This window comes from Muntiacus reevesi, chromosome 21 (assembly GCF_963930625.1).
Source record: "Muntiacus reevesi chromosome 21, mMunRee1.1, whole genome shotgun sequence".
Taxonomy (NCBI): domain Eukaryota; kingdom Metazoa; phylum Chordata; class Mammalia; order Artiodactyla; family Cervidae; genus Muntiacus; species Muntiacus reevesi.
The window spans coordinates 16,862,854-16,882,374 of NC_089269.1; the positions used below are offsets into that span (position 1 = coordinate 16,862,854).

Consider the following 19,521-nt stretch of genomic DNA (forward strand, 5'->3'; position numbering starts at 1 on the left):
TAAAAAGCATTCTATAATCCCCAATCCCAATGTTACCTCTTCCTTTGAACATGCTGACCATCAAATAAAAACTGCTCCCATTTTCACTTTATCAGAATTTCCCAGGGTACTGAGAAATTGTATCCAGCTATGTCTGGAAGCAGATGGAAAATAACCACAACAAAGCAACATAACAGTAGGATCACTGGGAGTCTATCAATCTGTCACAATGTAATAAAAGTACCTTGTCAAAGGTTTCAGGCTGGGCATCTCCCATTTCTCTGCCATCCAATTCAGACACTTTAATTACATTTACCAAAGGCTGTGGGATGAAAGATTCTAACGTCTGCCTCAGCCACCTCAATCTCAGACTATCGTATTCATTACAATGAAGATAACCTAAATACAAAGGATTAAAAACAATTTCTTTTTTAATGAACACAATAGAATTGTTAAATTTCCACTTTTGATCAAATAAATTTCAGAAATACACTGGTTCATTACAATTACACAGGAACAGGGCTAAGAGGTAAACATTATGATTATCTGTGTTTAAAGACTTGAGTACACTCACAAACACTTCATAAAACATTTACCATAGTCATGCCTACAGAGCCTCTCAGCAGCTCTCACCATTTATTCATTCAAATTTAATTCTGAAGGTAAAAACCTTTAGAGAATGAGAGATTCCTAAAGATATACTATACAACCAATACCGTAGACACAGTTCTCTCCTAAAGCTCTCAAGAGTAAATGATGTAAAAAAAAAAAAAAAAAAAGAGTAAATGATGTATAAAGTTCCTTCCAGGTCAGAACACCTTGATTTTAAATAAAGGAAGGTATGTGGCACGTGGAAAAAAGCATATAAAGTGCAACTGGCTTTATGATAGGAAAGGCGTAGGCTCAAATTAAGAATTCTGAGACTCCAGAAAACTGACTCAGCTCTCCTACACAGTCTCACTTTCCTTATCTGTAAAATGGGAACTATAATAGTGAAGGAGTTTAGAACACTCCACTGCAAAATATGCTGTTTTGGCATACTGATTGAGTTAAAAGCACTTGAATAACAGCAGATGTGGGAAGGGCATTTGAGCTATCTTTTTCTTCCTGAAAGCAGGAGATGAACTCCCATGTGAAAGATACCCTCCCTATAAGAGGAAAGAATATTCTTATCACCAGCGACAGGGAGTCAAGGCCAAGAGAAAAAACACGTGTATGCTTTATTCCTGTCTTACGTCAGTCACTGTCAGAAGCCCTAACAGGATACAGGAGAAAGTTTACTACCCCTACCTTACAAAGTGGTTGTTAAGATGAAATGCTACACCTTAAACTTATACAGTACTGTATGTCGGTTGTATCTCAATGAAACTAGAAGGAAAAAAAAAAGGTCCACTGTGATAATTTAGTAACATATCTAGCATGTGTTATGTGCTTAGTTGCTCAGTCATGTCTGACGCTGCGACCCCATGGACTGTGGCCTGCCAGCCTCCTCTGCCCCTGGAATTCTCCAGGCAAGAATAATGGAGCAGGTAGTTGTTCCCTTCCCCGGGGGATCTTCCCAACCCAGGGATCAAACCCAGATTTCCCGAGTTGCAGGCAGATTCTTTCCCATCTGAGCCACCAGGAAGCCCATCTCTAGCAAAGAACTGCAAAAGGAGTAACAAGAAATGTTCATGTTAGTGTTAGTCGCTCATTCGTGTTTGGCTCTTTGCAAACCCACAGACTGTAGGCTGCCAGGCTCCTCTGTCCATGGGATTCTCCAGGCAAGAATATTGAGTGGGGTTGCCATTCCCTTTTCCAGGGGATCTTCCCGACCCAGGGCTTGAACCCAGGTATCCTGCATTCTGAGCCATCAGGGAAGCCCAGTTCTTTTAGCACCAGTTCTTTTAGCATTGAACTGCAAAAGTAGTAACAAGAAATGTTCATAATGATTACTAACAATACATGTAGCAGTAGAGGCTTCCCTGGTGTCTCAGTTGGTTAAGAGTCTGCCTGCAGTGTGGGAGACCTGGGTTCGATCCCGGGGTCAGGAAGAGCCCCTGGAGAAAGAAGTGGCAACCCATTCCAGTATTCTTGTCTGGAGAATTCCGTGGGCAGAGGAGCCTGGTGGGCTACAGTCCATGGAGTCACAAAGAGTTGGACATGACTGAGTGACTGACTTTCACTTTCCTATAGTAGTAATTATTATCTTGAGTCCCTACTCAGGGCTAGGCGCTGTTCTAAGACTTTACATGTAGTAACATATTTGATCCTCACACACCTCAGGTAGGTAATTTTATTATCATTTCCATTTTACTGATAAGGGACGGGAGGTAAAGAGAGGTGAGTAATTTGCTCAGGTTTACACAACAGGGAACCAAGACAGCTTGGCTCCGTTGCCCGCCTGCTTCTCAGCACCGCGCTACGCTGCTTCTCAGAAAGAGAAGGCATTAGCAAACCGTCCTCTCCCTGACAGAAAAGCAATTTTGTTTGTCCTGTAGATAAATATGTATTTATAAATATTTATATACATTTATTATAGTAACATAAATTGCATGTAATATTAAAGACAAGTGTATTTTCAAATGTACAAAAGTATAAAGAACACCAAAAATTACCTAAAACTCAGTCTTCAGATAAGCATCACTTAACATTTTCATTAAATAATCCTACCACATCTCTTTATGTCTACACCTACAAATAAATGTATGGATATAATGGATATAAATGGAATATATAAATGGATATATATAAATGGAATTATATAATATTTTTGCAGTGTCTTTTTCCCATCTTACTCTTTATCTCCCCACTCTGTCAACTGCCCAACCACCCATCAAAAGGAACCTATATTAGTAACCTGATATACATGTGCTTATACAATTATCTGCATATACAGTATTCTATTTACACACGTTTCTGTCTCCTGACTCTCCACATGTTAATAGTTGAAAGGCAATACCACCAAGTCAACCGGCAGAGATGCGAATCATTTTTAAAGGCTGATGAATAGTACATAGAAAAAAAATGTGTCCTCTTTTATTCAACCATTGCCAATTTCTGGGCATACACACAACTGTCATTAATAATCATATGTTTTTGAACTGTGGTGTTGGAGAAGACTCTTGAGAATCCCTTCGGACTTCAAGGAGATCCAACCAGTCCATCTTAAAGGAAATCAGCCCTGAATGTTCATTAGAAGGACTGATGCTGAAGCTGAAACTCCAATACTTTGGCCACTTGACGCAAAGAACTGACTCACTGGAAAAGACCCTGATGCTGGAAAAGACTAACAACTCCACAGTCATTGCTTCCAGTCACTGGGATATGCCCAGTTACACCAATGACAAGAGTCACTACACCCAGCCAAGCCCAAAGCATGGCATCCCCATCAGGTCTCTAGGGTTTATTTACTCCTTGTCCCAGTGCACATGCATTTTAACTAATCAAGGTCATTTTTATCACAAGTCTAGAAACAAAGTAACAACTTCTCTCAGGTTACCAGGGGAACACAGCTAGAGAACTGAAGGTGAAATTCTAATGTAAAGTGGGAAAAATTTTTGTAAAGTCTTTGCTCAAAAATATCTGTATATACATATATTCATATGTATACATATGTACACGCACACACATATATACATATGTTGTTATTTTTCTGATTGTCATTCCACTGTAAAAAATTCTGTAATGACATCCCAACCTCCACTAAATAAACACCTAGTTTTAAAGCAAGGTCTATAATTGTGAGACCTCAAGATCATCTTTCAATTTTAACCACCACACAATTATTTCAGCAAAGTGATGTTTCCACTTTTTAATACGCTTTAGGTTTGTTAAAGCTTTCTTTCCAAAGAGCAAAAGTCTTTTCATCTCATGGCTGCAGTCATTGCTCACAATGATTTTGGAGCCCAAGAAAACAAAATCTGTCACTGCTCCCATTTCCCCCCCTTCTATTTGCCATGAAGTGATGGGATTGGAGGCCATGATCTCAGTTTTTTGAATATTGAGTTTCAAGCCAGCTTTTTCAGTCTCCTCTTTCACCTCCATCCAAAGGCTCTTTAGCTCCTTTTCTCTTTCTGCAGTTAGGGTGGTATCATCTGTATATCTGAGATGGTTATTTCTCCCAGCAATCTTGATCCCAGCTTGCGATTCCTCCAGCCTGGCACTTTGTATCATGTATTCCGCACATAAATTAAATAAGAAGGGTGACGCTATAGAGCTGACATACTCCTTTCCCAATTTTGAACCAGTCCACTGTTCCATGTCCAGCTCTAAGTGTTGTTTCTTGACCTGCATACAGGTTTCTCAGAAGACAGGTAATGTGGTCTGATACTCCCATCTCTTCAAGAATTTTCTACAGTTTGTTGTGATCCACACAAAGGCTTTGGCATAGTCAATGAAGCAGAAATAGATTTATTTCTGGAACTACTTTGCTTTCTCCATGACCCAACAAATGGCAATTTGACCTCTGATCTCTCTGCCTCTTCAAAACTCATCTTGTTCATCTTTTGTTCTCTGTTCCCAAGCCTAGCTTGAAGGATTTTGAACTCAGAGGATGGCATCAATTTAGGGAGGGGTTTCAGAAAGGACTAGAAAAATCACCTTAAAGCTTCATTTGTACAGGTAGAACATTCTTTATTTAGTCTACATTGTTAATTTGGGTGGTTTTTTGGAGGATTCACTAATACAGCTTATGTATAGGTGTCTGAAAGCTTTTGTCTTAGCCTGAAATCACTAGAAAACAGCCGAAGACAAAAGTTTACATCACAGAAGGGTACGATCCCAGGGAAGCAAGAGTGGGAAATAAAAGGAAGTAAATCATGCAAGGAGGGAGCACAAATGTACGAGGGTTTGTAATCAAGCTGGCTATTGTTCAGTTAAATTTCATTCCATTTTTCTTTTTTCTGGTTTAAATATCTTATATTCTGTTCTTTTAGTGGTAACCCTAAATCATTTAACATGCATATGTAAAAGAAAAACCTAAAATGAGTCAATCTCCACCATTTTTCCTAAAAGATACAAGAATCTCCTAACATTTCCTCCTAAATAAGATGCTATTGCATTGTGTATTGGGATTTATTTGCGCTTATATTTTTTAACTGTATAAAATGTTACTATCATTGTCTTCTATATCCAATGACTGTTAGATGTTTCCCATTTATTTCTCACTTTCTTCTTTCTTCAATTCTTTTTGTATCTTCCATTTTCCACCTAGGATGGCTTTCCCTTTTCCTTCAGAATTGCTGGTGACAAACTACACTCTTGCTCTCTGTCTAAAAGAAAAGTCTAATTCACTTTTTCTCTTCAAGGATATTTTGATGAATATATTTCTGGATTGACAGTCATCTTTTCTTAGTACATTGAAAACATCATTCCTCTGAATGCCAGCTTCCATTATTACACTCAGAGGTCATTCCTCCATCCAACTGCTGTCCTTTGAAGGTAGACTGTCTTCTCTGGCTGCTATTAAGATGTTTTTTTATTTTCATAATTCTGCAACTTCACCACAATGGTCTATATTGCCTTAGCGCTGGTTACAAAGTTTCAGAGGGTATGTCCACTCCTCCCCTACCACTAAAACTGAAAACAATCTTCCTCTCAGTTCTTTGGAGAGGACAATTTCTTCCTAGTTTACTTATTGGAGGGAAAAGTATTTTGGAGTCTAAGGTTTATACAAATTAATCTTCTGATAGATGCTTTAACTGAGCAGGCTCTGGCTTCTTGTATCCACACATGTTCATGAAGGAATGTTTTCCAGGTGGGGAAAAAAAAAAAAAAAGTGCTCTCAAGTGAAAACCCAGCTTCAATGCTCAATTTACCTCCCAGGTTCTCAAACTGTTAACTTTTGGCCACTGAGTCTTTGGAGAACTCTGACACACTTTAAAAGATCTTGCTTTTCTTTCATATCACACCCCACACTTTTAAGTTAATTTTCAACAGGAGAGTTGGCTAAAACAAAAAGCTTGTCATATCACAGGAAACAGAAGTCTTAGTTACCTCTATATCCTTCAGAGCCCTACACCTACCATGCAATGCCTCACACATAGTATATGCTTACCAAATGTGGCTTACTTGATGTAAAACATGATGTTATAATAAAGATATTTAAATTGCTAAAACTGAAAATCAGGGCAGCTTTTCATTAAACTGTAGCTTTAGTCAAGATCCTCAATTCAGCATTTTAAAGTAACTCTCAGTTGAAATACAGGTTTATGTTATATTACAGTTTGGTCTAGACAGGTCTTATTTGAAATAGGATTAAACTGGTTAAACTCTAAAAAATATATAATATAAGGCATTACAATCCAAGTTTCATATATATATGTGTATATATACACACACACACACACACACAGTCTCAGACTCACTACGTTGAGACAGAATTAATTTTCAAGCTTAAATTGCCAAAAGTAACCCAACTTTTTTTTTTTCTTTTTTCCTCATCTAAGTAGAAAACGGGATAAATTTAACAAATTCTTGAAAAAGTCATTGAGCTTTTTCAGGAATAGCATTTGGAGTTTCTTTTCTCTACTACATGTTCAAAATTATCACTGTTGTTATTATTTCCAAAAAGAAGATGCATCTAATGCAGGGAGTTCTTGGAAGGCTTTCTAGGAAAGTTGATTTCTGAGTGAAAACCTGAAGAATGGAAAAGAATCAGCAAAGGGGAAGAAGGGGAAAATGGTACCTGTAGGGTGTGCAAAAGGCTCAGAGGGAGAAGGGAAAAAGCAATTCAGTAAAGAGTCTTTCTAATGTTCTCTACCATCAAAAGCTAACCAGATGTAAAAAGGGAATTATTGACAGCAAAGTGAATTTCATGTCAACCCTCAGCAAGAAAGTTGATCAAGCCACTCTATCAAGCTTGGTCATTCTTAACTTGTTAATGCTTTCCTATTTAGAATCAAAAGTGTTTTTTTTTTCTTTTTCTTTTTCTATCAACACCAGGACATTACAGAGGCTCCACTGACAAAAACAGAGCAATAAAAAACAACGGACAGTCCCTCATCGTGCTAACAGGTAGGAGCAGTTAGACCAGAAGAGAAGTAGGCTAATTTTTTTTAATCATCCTAAAATATGAGCTTTTTAATTATTCAAAGCTGTGAGCCTCCTGACCCTGAATAAAGGCCAGTACTGATCTGAAGAAATTCAGAGGATAAATGCACATTTAGTGCAGCCATCATTTTAAGTTTTGCTTATAAAAGCTTTTTTTAGCATGGCATCTGCATTCCAGATTCAAGCACTGTAGCTAACCTAATTTGGGATTTGAGCATCAGCATGAAGACATCTGTACTTCTTAGTAAACCATTATCATTAGCCCTTCTTAGATGAAAAGCTACTTTACTTGGACTACTGCCTGTAACTCATTGCCCTTGATGTAAGAACAGGAAGATTCTTCTATACTTCAAACTCAGAGAATATATCCATTTGCCTTTGAGTTCCTAATCTGAATTTCTTTACCATAAAGATGTTAAATATTTATAGCCTACTAATGAGGATAATCTAGGATTAAAATGCCCTCTTTTCAAAATGGCACCCAAATTTGGCATTTCTCTTCCATTTTTCACAATACTAAAAATTCTATATTCAAGACTGACGTAACAAACAAAATAAGCATGCAATCAAAGAATAGAGGGTAAAAGTGATAACAAATACTCCTTATAACACATGATTCCATAAAATTTCATTTTCATCTCGAATTATAAAAATAATAAAATAAACTTACAAAATAATCTCTTTTGTTGTGATTTCTTACCAAAAAAAAAAAAAATACAGCAAGCTTCAATAACAGTTTTAACCACAATTTGAAAACACACAGTATGTTTTCACCTAAAATATACAGTTAACTGGTATACTTGTATCAATGCCTAGTACAACTGGATTCAGAGTTCTCATAAAAATGTTTATAAACTATTTCAACAGAAATGCTCTCAAAGGAAGATATATATATTAGCAGTTCTCAAACTAGGATATGTAAGCCCTGGGGATACATAACAACTTTTAAGGGATAAGCAGGCTTAGATAGTCTCAAAGGAATCAACTTTCAGATCATCGGCTTCTTAAAACAGGAGAACACCTCTGGTCGAGGCTACTCCTAGCTCTTCAACAATTTTATAAATGAGGAGCACACTTCCCACCCATCCAGAGTCTTATTACAGCAAGCTGTGCCGGAGCACAGAAGCCCCCGGAGCCCTCCAAACAAAGGCGGTTCAGCACACTAGCGCTTTGGCTGAGAAAGGGAATGAGTCTCCTGATGATGCAACACAGTCATTTAAAACTGGTTTCCAATTCTTTGTCTTCTTCAAAATCAAAAGCAGACCGGGTGTTTACACAGTTCTTACACTGGTTTACATAGAGTGTTTATATAGTAGATGATTAAAATAATGCTTAGTGAACGAGATCTGTGATTAGGGTTATAATTCAGGAGTTTAAAGAACTAGTGAGATTACTATAACACAACTCTCACCATTTCATCTTTTCATCTCTGTGAAGAGCACTTACACTTATAAAAACAAAACTATCAAACAGAAACCAGACAGAACTGAGGCTGAACTTTGTCTCATCTAGCCGTAAGTAGTTTTCATCCAGGGAAACCTGAAGTAATAGTTTAAAAGTCCCATTGTCTCATTAAGAAAAGAATTTGCAATGAGTGCATTACTTTTAACAAATATATATATAAATGTATTTTACATGTATCTCATCATTTTTGTAGTACTAATAATAGCAATGATAAGTCCTTTCAAAAGAACTTTTAAAATCTTTAGAACTGCACTATCCAATACTATACCCACTTGCTACATGAGGCTGTGAGCACTTGAAATGAGACTAATCCAAATTAAAATTGTACCCTATGTGTAAAATGCACACCAATTTCAAAGACTGTAAGAAAGAGAATGCAAATATCTCATTGATAATTTCTATTTTGATTACATGTTCAAATATTTTGAATGTATTAGGTTACAGTGTATTATTAAAATTAATTTCACTTGTTTCTTATATTAATGAGAATGCTCAAAAACATTAAATTATATATATACTTCATGTCATATTCCTATTGGACAGAACTCTCTTACAACATTATGGTCCAATAATACAAAAAATGAGTTTAAATGTATATGTTTTTGTTGCATAAAAGTATAGCTAGGACATCAATATAAGACTCTCAAGTGTAAAAGCAACAATAAAACTTTAAAAATCTTTGTCATTAGCCCAGCAGGTTTCATATTATCTGAAAGATTCATGTTCACAAAATGTTGTAGTTTTGTTGTAGTTTCCCAATTACCTGTAAGGATTAAGTAGCTGTATAATGTTAAAAAAAAGGGGAAAAAAAAAGGTTATTTACACTATTTTCTCAGTAAAACTTCTACTCTTCTCCACACTGTCTCGGTTTTCAGGCTTTCAAAGTCTGAAAATTCAATCTTACATTTCTCCCCGCATATTCTAAAAGTATTCTGTAACATGTGAACATTTAAAAGTTGTCAATTATGGGAAGAACAGTACATTACCTGGATAAGCGCACTGCAGCAGAGCTAGAGATTTGCCTCCAGGGGCGGCACACAGATCCAGAACCTTCTCCCCATCCTTCAATTCCAGAGCCAGTACTGGGAGAAGGGAGGCGGCATTCAGGAGATAGTATTTTTTTAGGTTTCCAATTTTGTGTCTTTCTGAAGGCATTCTGTGAGGAGTTCTGCTAAGGTAACATTTCATTGATTTAGGATAGTAGGGTAAAGATCCTTGAAAGAGTGAGTGATAGCCCTTCAGATGTAAATCCTTTTCCAGTTCAAAAGGGTAATTGAATCTGTTAAGAAGAACAGCATATTGCCAACAAGATGGAGATGTTAGTATGTCCCTAGGGAGAAAAAGATAAACAAAGGGGTATTAAAATTATACACGGTAATACAATTTGATACGAAGTCAGGGAACGAGGTCCTAGTCTTACGCTTTATTTACCTATGATTTTCAGAACCAGGAGCCAGAATGACTTTTTCTTTTGCCTCAGGCTCCCATATAGCTCAACACAGCACTGTTATGATCCTGTTTTTAAAACTCTGATATTTTGTTCATCGTGGGTTTTTTCTCTGGTATCAGTTTTGGTCACTAAAACAGTATTTATCTTGGTTCCTGAGTTTTAGGGGCCCCTTAAAATCTGCACTGAAGAGGAATGCCTCATTTGCTTCTCAGTCCTGACCTTCCCTGCACATTATCTTGCGAAAAAAAAACATGACCTGTCTTTAGCATACTTCAAAATCCATCAAAATAAGACTTTAGTCTATCACTCTTTGCACAAGGAAGTGTTTAAGAAAAAATTTAAAACCTGAGTCTTAATTTTGAAGGGAAAAGTACTATCATTAAAGGCTGTTCAAAAGAGTAAGTATTCAAGTTTTCCTCTCATGAAGATAAAAGTATGGAAAGCTAACTACAGTGAACACTACAGTAACAGAGCTAATGAGGCGATCAGTGGCTCAGAGGATACAAAACCAAGCATGATTTAAAACTCACTTATGAACTGATGGTGCAGGTTTTCCCTACCCCCACCTCCCCAGCAGATGTACCTTCCTAATTTTTTATTCAGTCCAACAGTTAGATCTCTTGACAATCACAAGTTCACATCAACTGACAAATGATACAGCAGGAAATATTTAATTTATTTACGAGCTGACCTTTCCAGCTGAGTTATTTGGGAGCCTCATTAACCATGGTCAATTAAATAAATTCCAGCTGCTACTCACCCTGGTGTTGCCTATGTGAGGAATGGCTGGATTGAAATGTAACACCTGCGACTGGAAGAATGCCATGTGAATTTCAATTGAGGCTAATATGTGAAATTGCTCTCTCTTATTACTACCTCTTACTATGATAGTGCATCACAGAAGCCCAGCATTTCAGCTATACCGGGGGATGACAACCTCTTTCTTTAAAAGCGTGCTTCATGAACTTTAACTAGTCACTAGCATCTAGTGACTGTAAGAGACCGCTGGGCCCCACCTGGGGTTTCCTGTTGTCGTTCTAGTTAAGTCCTCAGGTGACATTAATGCTGCTGATCCACAGACCACACTTCGGGAACCACTGAATTAAAAGGGACCCTAAAAGGAAATCTATTGTTGTAACCTTATGTCAGTCCATCCTAATTATACCCTCCAAACTGGCTGAGTATCGACCCAGAGTTTTGAGTCATGTTCAGTTCAAATCAGTTCAGTCGCTCAGTCGTGTCTGACTCTTTGCAACCCCATGGACTGCAGCACGCCAGGCCTCCCTGTCCATCACCAACTCCCAGTCCACCCAAACCTATGTCCATCAAGTCCGTGATGCCATCCAACCATCTCATCCTCTGTCGCCAGTCTATCCTGTCTCATCCTCTGTCTCATCCTCATCTCCTGCCCTCAGTCTTTCCCATTATCAGGGTCTTTTCCAATGAGTCAGCTCTTCGCATCAGGTGGCCAAAGTATTGGAGTTTCAGCTTCAGCATCAGTCCTTCCAATGAACACCCAGGACTGATCTCCTTTAGGATGTACTGCTTGGATCTCCTTGCAGTCCAAGGGACTCTCAACAGTCTTCTCCAACACCACAGCTCAAAACTATCAATTCTTCAGTGCTCAGCTTTCTTTATAGTCCAACTCTCACATCCATACATGACCACTGGAAAAACCACAGCCTTGACTAGACAGACCTTTGTTGACAAAGTAACAGGGAAATAATGCTCAGAAGTACAATTTTATTAATACAGACTGGAGAGGCTTGGTTTACATCATGGGTCCATCCCTTAGTTAACAATTGGCTTTACACACTTCCAATTGGTTAACATCTGGCAGGGCACTTTTAATTGGCTTTATACACTTTCATCTGGCTTTAAACACTTCCAATTGGTTAACATCTGGCAGAAAAATCTAATTTTTTCCTTCATAATTTCCAAAGCTCTTTTACAATGTTTATTATCTCACATGAACATGAAAAGCAATTGGTCAGTTAAAAATATTTTATAAAATATTTGTATAGATATATTTAGACAGATTTTCTTTAGGGTGGACTGCTGGATCTCCGCAGCAAGGAGATCAAACCAGTCCACCCTAAAGGAAGTCAGTCCTGAATATTCATTGGAAGGACTGATGCTGAACTGAAACTCCAATACTTTGGCCACCTGAATTGACTCATTGGAAAAGACCCTGATGCTGGGAAATATTCAAGGCAGGAGGAGAAGGGGATGACAGAGGATGAGATGGTTAGATGGCATCACCGACTCGATGGACATGAGTTTGGGTAAACTCCGGGAGTTGGTGATGGACAGGGAAGCCTGGCGTGCTGTAGTTCATGGGGTCACAAACAGTTGAACATGACTGAGCTACTGAACTGATTTAGATGGACAAAAACTTTGACTAGGATTGTATTAAATATACTAAATTTGGGGAGAATTAACATGTTTATTGTCTTCACTCTTTCATCACAGTATGTTTCTCCATTTATTCACAGTTTCTTTCAGATCTCTTAGCAAAGGTTATTAATCTTGCAAATTTTATTTCACCTTATTGTATGCAAGGACTGTTAGTTCAGGAACACTGTAGATTCTTGTACACTATCCAATATGCTAAATCTTAAAGGATGAGGAATTAGCCGCAGGATGAAAAGAGAATACAAGTTCCAAGGCAAACGCCATAGCGTGCGTACAGGCACCAAGGCATGATGGAGAACAGTGCATTTGGGGAATTAAAAGTAGTCCAGTGTGGCAGAAGCTTACACGGGACAAGTCTAAGATTATCAAGTTTGAAAATTTTATCTTATAAATTTTAAGTTCCTATAGATGAGAAGTCACTGAAAGACTTTAAGAGGGGACAGCCTCATTAGATCTAGAAACATGCACTGCCAGCAGGGCGTGGCGGAATCTTCAGAAATTAATCCTATCTCATTCTCTAACAGCTAGATAAAATAATCCCTTCTTCAGAACAAACCAATTTTCTGATCCCTCCTAATCTATACCCAGCCAACTGAACTGCCTGAATTTCCTGGAGCAAGTTTTCTTTATAGTCTTTAACAATCTTAGCATTAACTGGCCCCTCTGCACGAAAATGACCTTTCCTCTCTCACCAACCTGCAGCCTGGCTAGCTGTCCTGCCTGCTATTAGGCGTTCTCTCTCCAGGGAAGCCTCTGTACCTACAATCCAATCCACTGGCTCCACCTCACCCAGACACTATTAATAACAAAGATTACTGACCAGATGCTTACTCTGTGCCTTTTGTGAGGGGCAGCTATTATGCTTATTTTAGAGGGCAGGCTAACGGAGGTTTTCAGAGATTTGGCAACTTCCAAGGTCACATCACTATTGAAGCAGAAGTCTCTGATTCAAATCCCCAGGCTTTAAAGTCTAATAGGAGCGTGAGGCCGCAGTGCTGCAGCGCAAGTGGTACACGACGGGAAGAGGAAGGGAAGCCCTTCTCCAAACCTTACCGACTGGCCAGAGGCCCGCCTCTCGCAAGAGCCTCTTGTCTCTGAACAGTGGGAACAGCTGGACTTAAGTGGCCCTTGAGGAGCTGCTACAGCATCAATCCAATGATGGGACTGCTAAGGTTGCTCAGGGTGGCACTTAACCAACCCTGAGAAAGCAAAGCCCTGTATTAATGTGGACCTCAGCTCTCCCTGGCACCACCTGCTGGTAACTTCCTCCTCCCTCCCTCCCCCCGACACACACCCTCCAGTGCCTGCACTGGTGGGATGATGCCCCGGAGCCTACTCATTTTGAAAGCTCTGATGGATGGGCAAGTTGCCCAGCAGACAGTGGAGGGAGCATATACTAGAAGACTTAAGGAGACACTGGCCAGATGCCGCATTTCAGGCCTCCTCTCAAGATTCTGAAGCGGCTTCACTTACTGGTCTCCAAGCCAGGAGTTCAACTACATCAACAATCAGCAGAACTGGGGCCTAGAAGATTAGTGACCTGCAAATGCTTTGCTAGTATATCCACTGGTGTCATTTTGGAAAAAAAAAACTCTGTACCCTCTGCAACATTTCAAATTGATATCAAAATCTTCACCATATGTTTAAGGATGTAGCTTTCAGCACACTGTAAAAATTGACATTTTAAAATATAAATTACACTACTTTTTAAAATCTATCCTGCAGAACCTAAATACCCGAGTGAGTTTAAAACCCATCATTGTCCATTTAAAAATTCATGGACTGACTCTTCCCGAACAGGTGGAAATTTTACACTCTTCCTTTCCCTTTTCTTTATATTCTATTTCCCCATATAAGTTTTATAACTTTAAGTCCTGATATAATTTTGTGATTTTAATCTTTATTACCCTATCGTATTTCTCTCTCTCTCACACACACACACTCACAGACACATGTGTATATACTAAATTTGTTTTCATTGTAGCCTTAAAGTTCTAAGTGTTAAAATAGTAGCTTCAGAGTAGTTATCAATAAAATTATTAGTACAAAATTGATCAATATAACTTATATATTTGATAATTATCTATACATAAAAAGGGGCTTCCCTGTGGCTCAACTGGTAAAGAATCTGCCTGCAATGAAGGAAACCTGGATTCAGTCCCTGGGTTGGGAAGATTCCCTGGAGAAGAGAAAGGCTACCCACTCCAGTATTCTGGCCTGGAGAATAAGACTATATAGCCCATGGCGTCGCAAAGAGTCGGCCACAACTGAGCAACTTTCACTTTCCTTCTAAACATAAAAAGAAAAAAAAGAAAAAATAAACATAAAAAGAAAAACTTCATAGGAAATGGCTCCCTTAATGAAACTAGATGCATCCAGGAATGAATATTACCTAGTGCTATAATGATCAGGGTTCAACATCAATTTCTGTGGTGGCTCAGTGGTAAAGAATCTACCTGCAATACAGGAGATGTGGGTTCAATCCCTGGGTCAGGAAGATCCCATGGAGAAGGAAATGGCAATCCACTCCAGTATTCTGGACTGGAAAATCCCACAGAGAAGCCTGGTGGGATGCAGTTCAGGGGTTTCAAAAGAGTCGAGACACAACTGAGCAACTAAATAACAACAACAAATAATGACCAGGGTTAGCATCAATTCCTATTTTATGTTTTTAGAAGGGGTAAGAAAAACCTTCAATTAAATAAGTAAATGAGAATTAAATACATTTTGTTAAAGCAATGTCTCCCTTATGTTTAAATATTTTCTGTTATGATCTCCACTCACTAAATTAAATATCTTCAGAAAGATTTTAAATGATTTGTTAGCTAACAGCTCAATTGCAAGTCCTTTACTTTTGCTAAAAGCAAAACTTGGAAGACCATCTGACCTGTCAAAGAATCTGGTAGTAGTCATTTACACTAGCAGTCCCATAGTTTCTTGGAGAGGGATTTTTGACACCCTGGAGGGAATGCACTGTGGAAGAATCAGGATAGTGAAAGTGAGACCTTTTTTGTAAAGTGGGACAAAGACAATTGTAGGACAGGTTGGGAAAGAGGAATAAGCACTCCCTTAATCAAGGGAAGCAGAGTAATCTTCTGAAAGAGCATATATGAAAGCTGAGCATCTGGAAGTCGATTACAATAACTTGCCTGTGCTCACATATCCCTTGAAAATTGCGTATTATTTGGACAATGCCTGTTACATAACATAATTTTCAACTTTTCTGTGATTTTCTTTTCTTTACTATTCTATTCTCCATTCTATCTAACGATGAGGATAAAAAATTATCTTATCTGCACATTGCTAAGTACCATTGCTTAGTTCTGTGTAACTGCACAGATTATAGAACCCACAAAAAGAGTTCATGGTTAAAATAAAGAAATCCCTTCTGTTTTACTGCTGTTATTGCCCACTAGAGAGCGCTCATACAGTCATTTAAAAAGTCTGGTTTAGAAATCCAGAAATAACCAATTCACAGATGTCCATCAAGATATGTTCTTGAGCCACTTTATTTTTAGTCTGCAGAGATTTTAATAATGAGCTGACTGTCTCCTACTCTTTCTTGACATTGTTTCCTGCTTCCCTTCCACGGAAGGGCTGCACCACAGATGACAGCATACTGAGGGCCCTTTAAAGACGCGACATGAATGGGCTCACCTGAAGAGCATGTAGGTAAGAAGGCAAAACCTGAATCAGGGTAAATTCAACTTCAAAGGGCTGCTCAGAGGATGACGGCAAGAAAGATTTTTGCAGAGCAATAAAATTAAACACTAAATCTTCCCCACTACTATAACTAAAAATACTGAGCAAATTATTAGCTTTCTAGATAGCACAAGAACCCACTCTCCTTCCCCTGAAAGTACACAGACTCTGCAAGCACAATATTATGTCTTGGAAATAAATAGTTAAAAAACAAAAACCCTTCTGTTCTTTCCCCATGCCATGCTCCATGCTCAGGCTACTTTCTAAGCAGAGAAAGCCTTTATTTTGCTTACGGCAAATTTAGCACATGTTTATGCAAAACGTAAATTACCATGAAAACCCAACAAAAAGGTAGATGAAGCAGAAGCCATGGCTAATCAAATGGATTTGAGGTTCACTGCTCATTTTGGTTAGGGTCAAGTAATAATTTATAAATCTGTCTGAGCACATTAAACATAAAAATAACTCATTACAGGGTCTGAGTAGCCAGATTACTGTTGTCTGAAGACAATACACCTCTTGAAATTTTTTTTTAATCATCCATTTATGCCTAATTACATCCAAGGTATGAGAGGCATATAGAATAGGGGTGACCAGTAGGAGTTTGTGAACCAGAGAGGCAAATTGAAACCCTAGTCTCTAGAACAAACCCTAGTTCTGACACTTAGTAGCTGAGTGAACCTGGGCAAATTGTAATAAACTGTGTGCAGTTCCCTACTTGAAAAGTAGGAAACCTGGGAGGTTTCTTCCAAGCATCAAATAAAGGTAGTATTGCCTGGAACATAATAAGCATGCTGTAGATGTCTGGTTATGGGGCTATTCTATCTGAGTTAACTCTGCATACTGAAAACCTCATGAACTAATTACACACTTCACTATTCATCCCTCTTTTCTTCTCTGTGACAGAAGACGCTCATTTAAAAACTCGAGTTTTGAAAAAAATCTCCAACTAGAAACTACATTTTCGAGCTACAGTATTTACAAGTTTCTAAAACAATTTGTCTAAAATTACTTCAGAACCATCTCAGACTTTGTCAACTTACCAAGACCTGGCTTCTCCTCAGGTCTTTGCTGTCACCATCAGGCCTTGTTACGTGGGACTAGGTACTCCTGCCTACTTCTATTGGGATACTTATAGAATTAGCAGTTTATATAGTTTTAATCATGCTCCTCCTCTCCTATGAATACCAGACTGTCAGAAACCTGGACATGGGGACTGTCTTACTGTTTCACAGGGTATGGTATAGTGCATCAGACACTCAATGTTAAAGAACCCATTGAGTAACATACTGACCAAATGCAAAACTCACTGAACATACAAATCAAACTTCTTGTCTATGCACTGAATTATTTCTCATTTCTGTTTTCTACAAAACATTTAAATAATTTGTGTGTGTGTGTGCGTGCATAGGCATGTATGTTCAAAACATAAAGTTAAAGACATACAGAAGAAACATGATTACCAAACAAAGTGACTTTAGCCAAGATAAAGCAGTGATGGCTTTAAAGATTTGTTGCGTTATCTCCTGAATTTTCAGAAACTAGTCAAATATCCTCAGAAGTTTAAAAACTTTTTCGTTACAGTATAATTAATTTTGTCAGACTGGTGGGCAGTCCTGCTTCAAAGATTAAAGCAGTTAATCAGGGCAAGGTATAACAATGTTTGCTTATAACAAAATTATGACTACTAACTTTTCTTTCTCCCTTTTCCATCTTCCTATGATTCAAGCTATTTCCTCCTCTTTCTTCTTTTCTGAAGCTACAGCAAGAAATGGTAGCCAGGTTTAAACTTTTATCTTCACAGTACCCCTATCCCAGAAGGGTTTATTTCTTGTCCTTTCATAAAGCATCAAAAGATGAATTATACTAACCTTACTGTATTCCACGCATCTCCAAGTTCTTTGGAATACTGCTTTTCAAAATGATCCAATACAACTTTGCAAATCTGTTTTGCAAGCTTCCTCTCTGGTTTTGCTTTCAGCTATGATGATAAGAAAGGTATGCTGACACACTCTATTACAAATGTATTGAATTTCAACATTACTAGCACAGTCTTTTTTCTTAAGATAACACCTTTTTCTCCCCCCTCATAATTACCAGTTAAGATAGGAGCTATACCTCATACGTAACAAAACAATATTATCATACTCTATCTACTTATAAAAAACGTTTCTCCAAATGATTGCTCAAATGTAAGGCAAAAGGTGAAGTGGAATTGTGGTGCTAACATATGAATGTGTGTCAAAAGAACAAAATTAATCTAAATAAGCCACTCTAGCTGTTAACATCAGGGGAAAGCAGGAAAAAGCACGTGGGGAGTCTGTATTAGCAATCGTTTTGTAAATGTAAAATTATTCCAAAATAAAGTGCATTTAGAAGAAAAGTTAGTTTCCTATGGAAACTTCGCTGCAGCTTTATCTCATTTACTCATCCAAAGAGTTTATCGAAGGCCAATTATGTAACAGACATTCTTCTAATCTCCCAGCATAACACGGGGACAAGGACAGTTTCAGCCTTCCAAGATCCTGCATTCCGCTCAAAGTTGAAAGGATATTAAAGCCTGCAGGCTACAGTGCAGACCGCTTACTTGCGGCGGAGGTGAGTCTTGGGAGAAAACAGAGAACGCTCAAGAGCAAGCGTCAAAACACTGAGCATTAGTCTAGGGTTTTGGACTGAAGCTAAAGAAAGCCGGAGATCACCAAGTTGCCCGCATCCCAGCCACCTCCCTCGCAACGTCATCGGTCGGTAATGCTTCTGGCTCAGGCACGCGGCTGGGTCCCAGCCCTCACCAAGGTCAACACCATCCCGTCAGGAGAGACCAAACAAGAAATCAATTCCACCGGGTATCTAAAGCTTGCAGGAACCAAATGAACAACCCGTCTTCCGATTTTCGCCGGAATTCTCTCCCATCCCTCACGTTTCCGGTTCGACTTCTCGCGAGATTCTGCTTTACCCGAGTTATGAAATCTCGCCTATTAAAAGATCCAGGTCCCGCGAGGCTTTCCCTGGTGGCTCAGAAAGTAAAGCCTCCGCCTGCGGTGCGGAATGCCTAGGTTCAATCCCTGGGTCGGGAGGACCCTCTGGAAAAGGGGATGGCAACCCACTCCAGTAATCTTGCCCGGTGAATTCCATGGACAGAGAAGCCTGGCAGGCTAAAATCCATGGGGTCACAAAGAGTCGGACACGACGTGTCCAGCGAGGGGCAAGAGCAAAGTTACTTCAATACGGGGGTGGAGGAGGCAGTGCCTACCTACTCCGGGGGCGTGGCCGGAGCCCCTGGGCGGAGCCTTGGGCAGAGGATCTTCAGAAACCACGCCTCACTCTGCCCTGTATTTGAAGTTCAGAAAAAGAATGGAAGTGTTTGTCACTGTTGTTGTGCAATCGCTCAATCGTGTCTGACTCTGCGACCCCATGGACTGCAGCTCTCCAGGATTCCCTGTCCATCACAACTCCAGTTTACTCAAACTCTTGTCCATTGA

General features: G+C 38.9%; 2 protein-coding genes across 2 annotated transcripts in view; one reads left to right on the top strand and one right to left on the bottom strand.

Annotated features, from left to right (window-relative positions):
- Positions 1 to 18,956, bottom strand: part of NSUN3 (NOP2/Sun RNA methyltransferase 3) — a 56,345-nt gene extending 37,389 nt beyond the window's left edge. The window contains exons 1-4 of the mRNA XM_065913832.1: positions 18,832 to 18,956; positions 17,914 to 18,023; positions 9,462 to 9,805; positions 224 to 378 (exon numbers count right to left, since the gene is read on the bottom strand). Coding sequence (XP_065769904.1) covers positions 224 to 378; positions 9,462 to 9,805; positions 17,914 to 18,023; positions 18,832 to 18,846 — 624 coding nt within the window. The 5' untranslated portion in view covers positions 18,847 to 18,956. The remainder of the gene's footprint in view (positions 1 to 223; positions 379 to 9,461; positions 9,806 to 17,913; positions 18,024 to 18,831) is intronic.
- Positions 18,834 to 19,521, top strand: part of STX19 (syntaxin 19) — a 46,054-nt gene continuing 45,366 nt past the window's right edge. Inside the window, exon 1 of the mRNA XM_065913828.1 lies at positions 18,834 to 19,062. Coding sequence (XP_065769900.1) covers positions 18,910 to 19,062 — 153 coding nt within the window. The 5' untranslated portion in view covers positions 18,834 to 18,909. The remainder of the gene's footprint in view (positions 19,063 to 19,521) is intronic.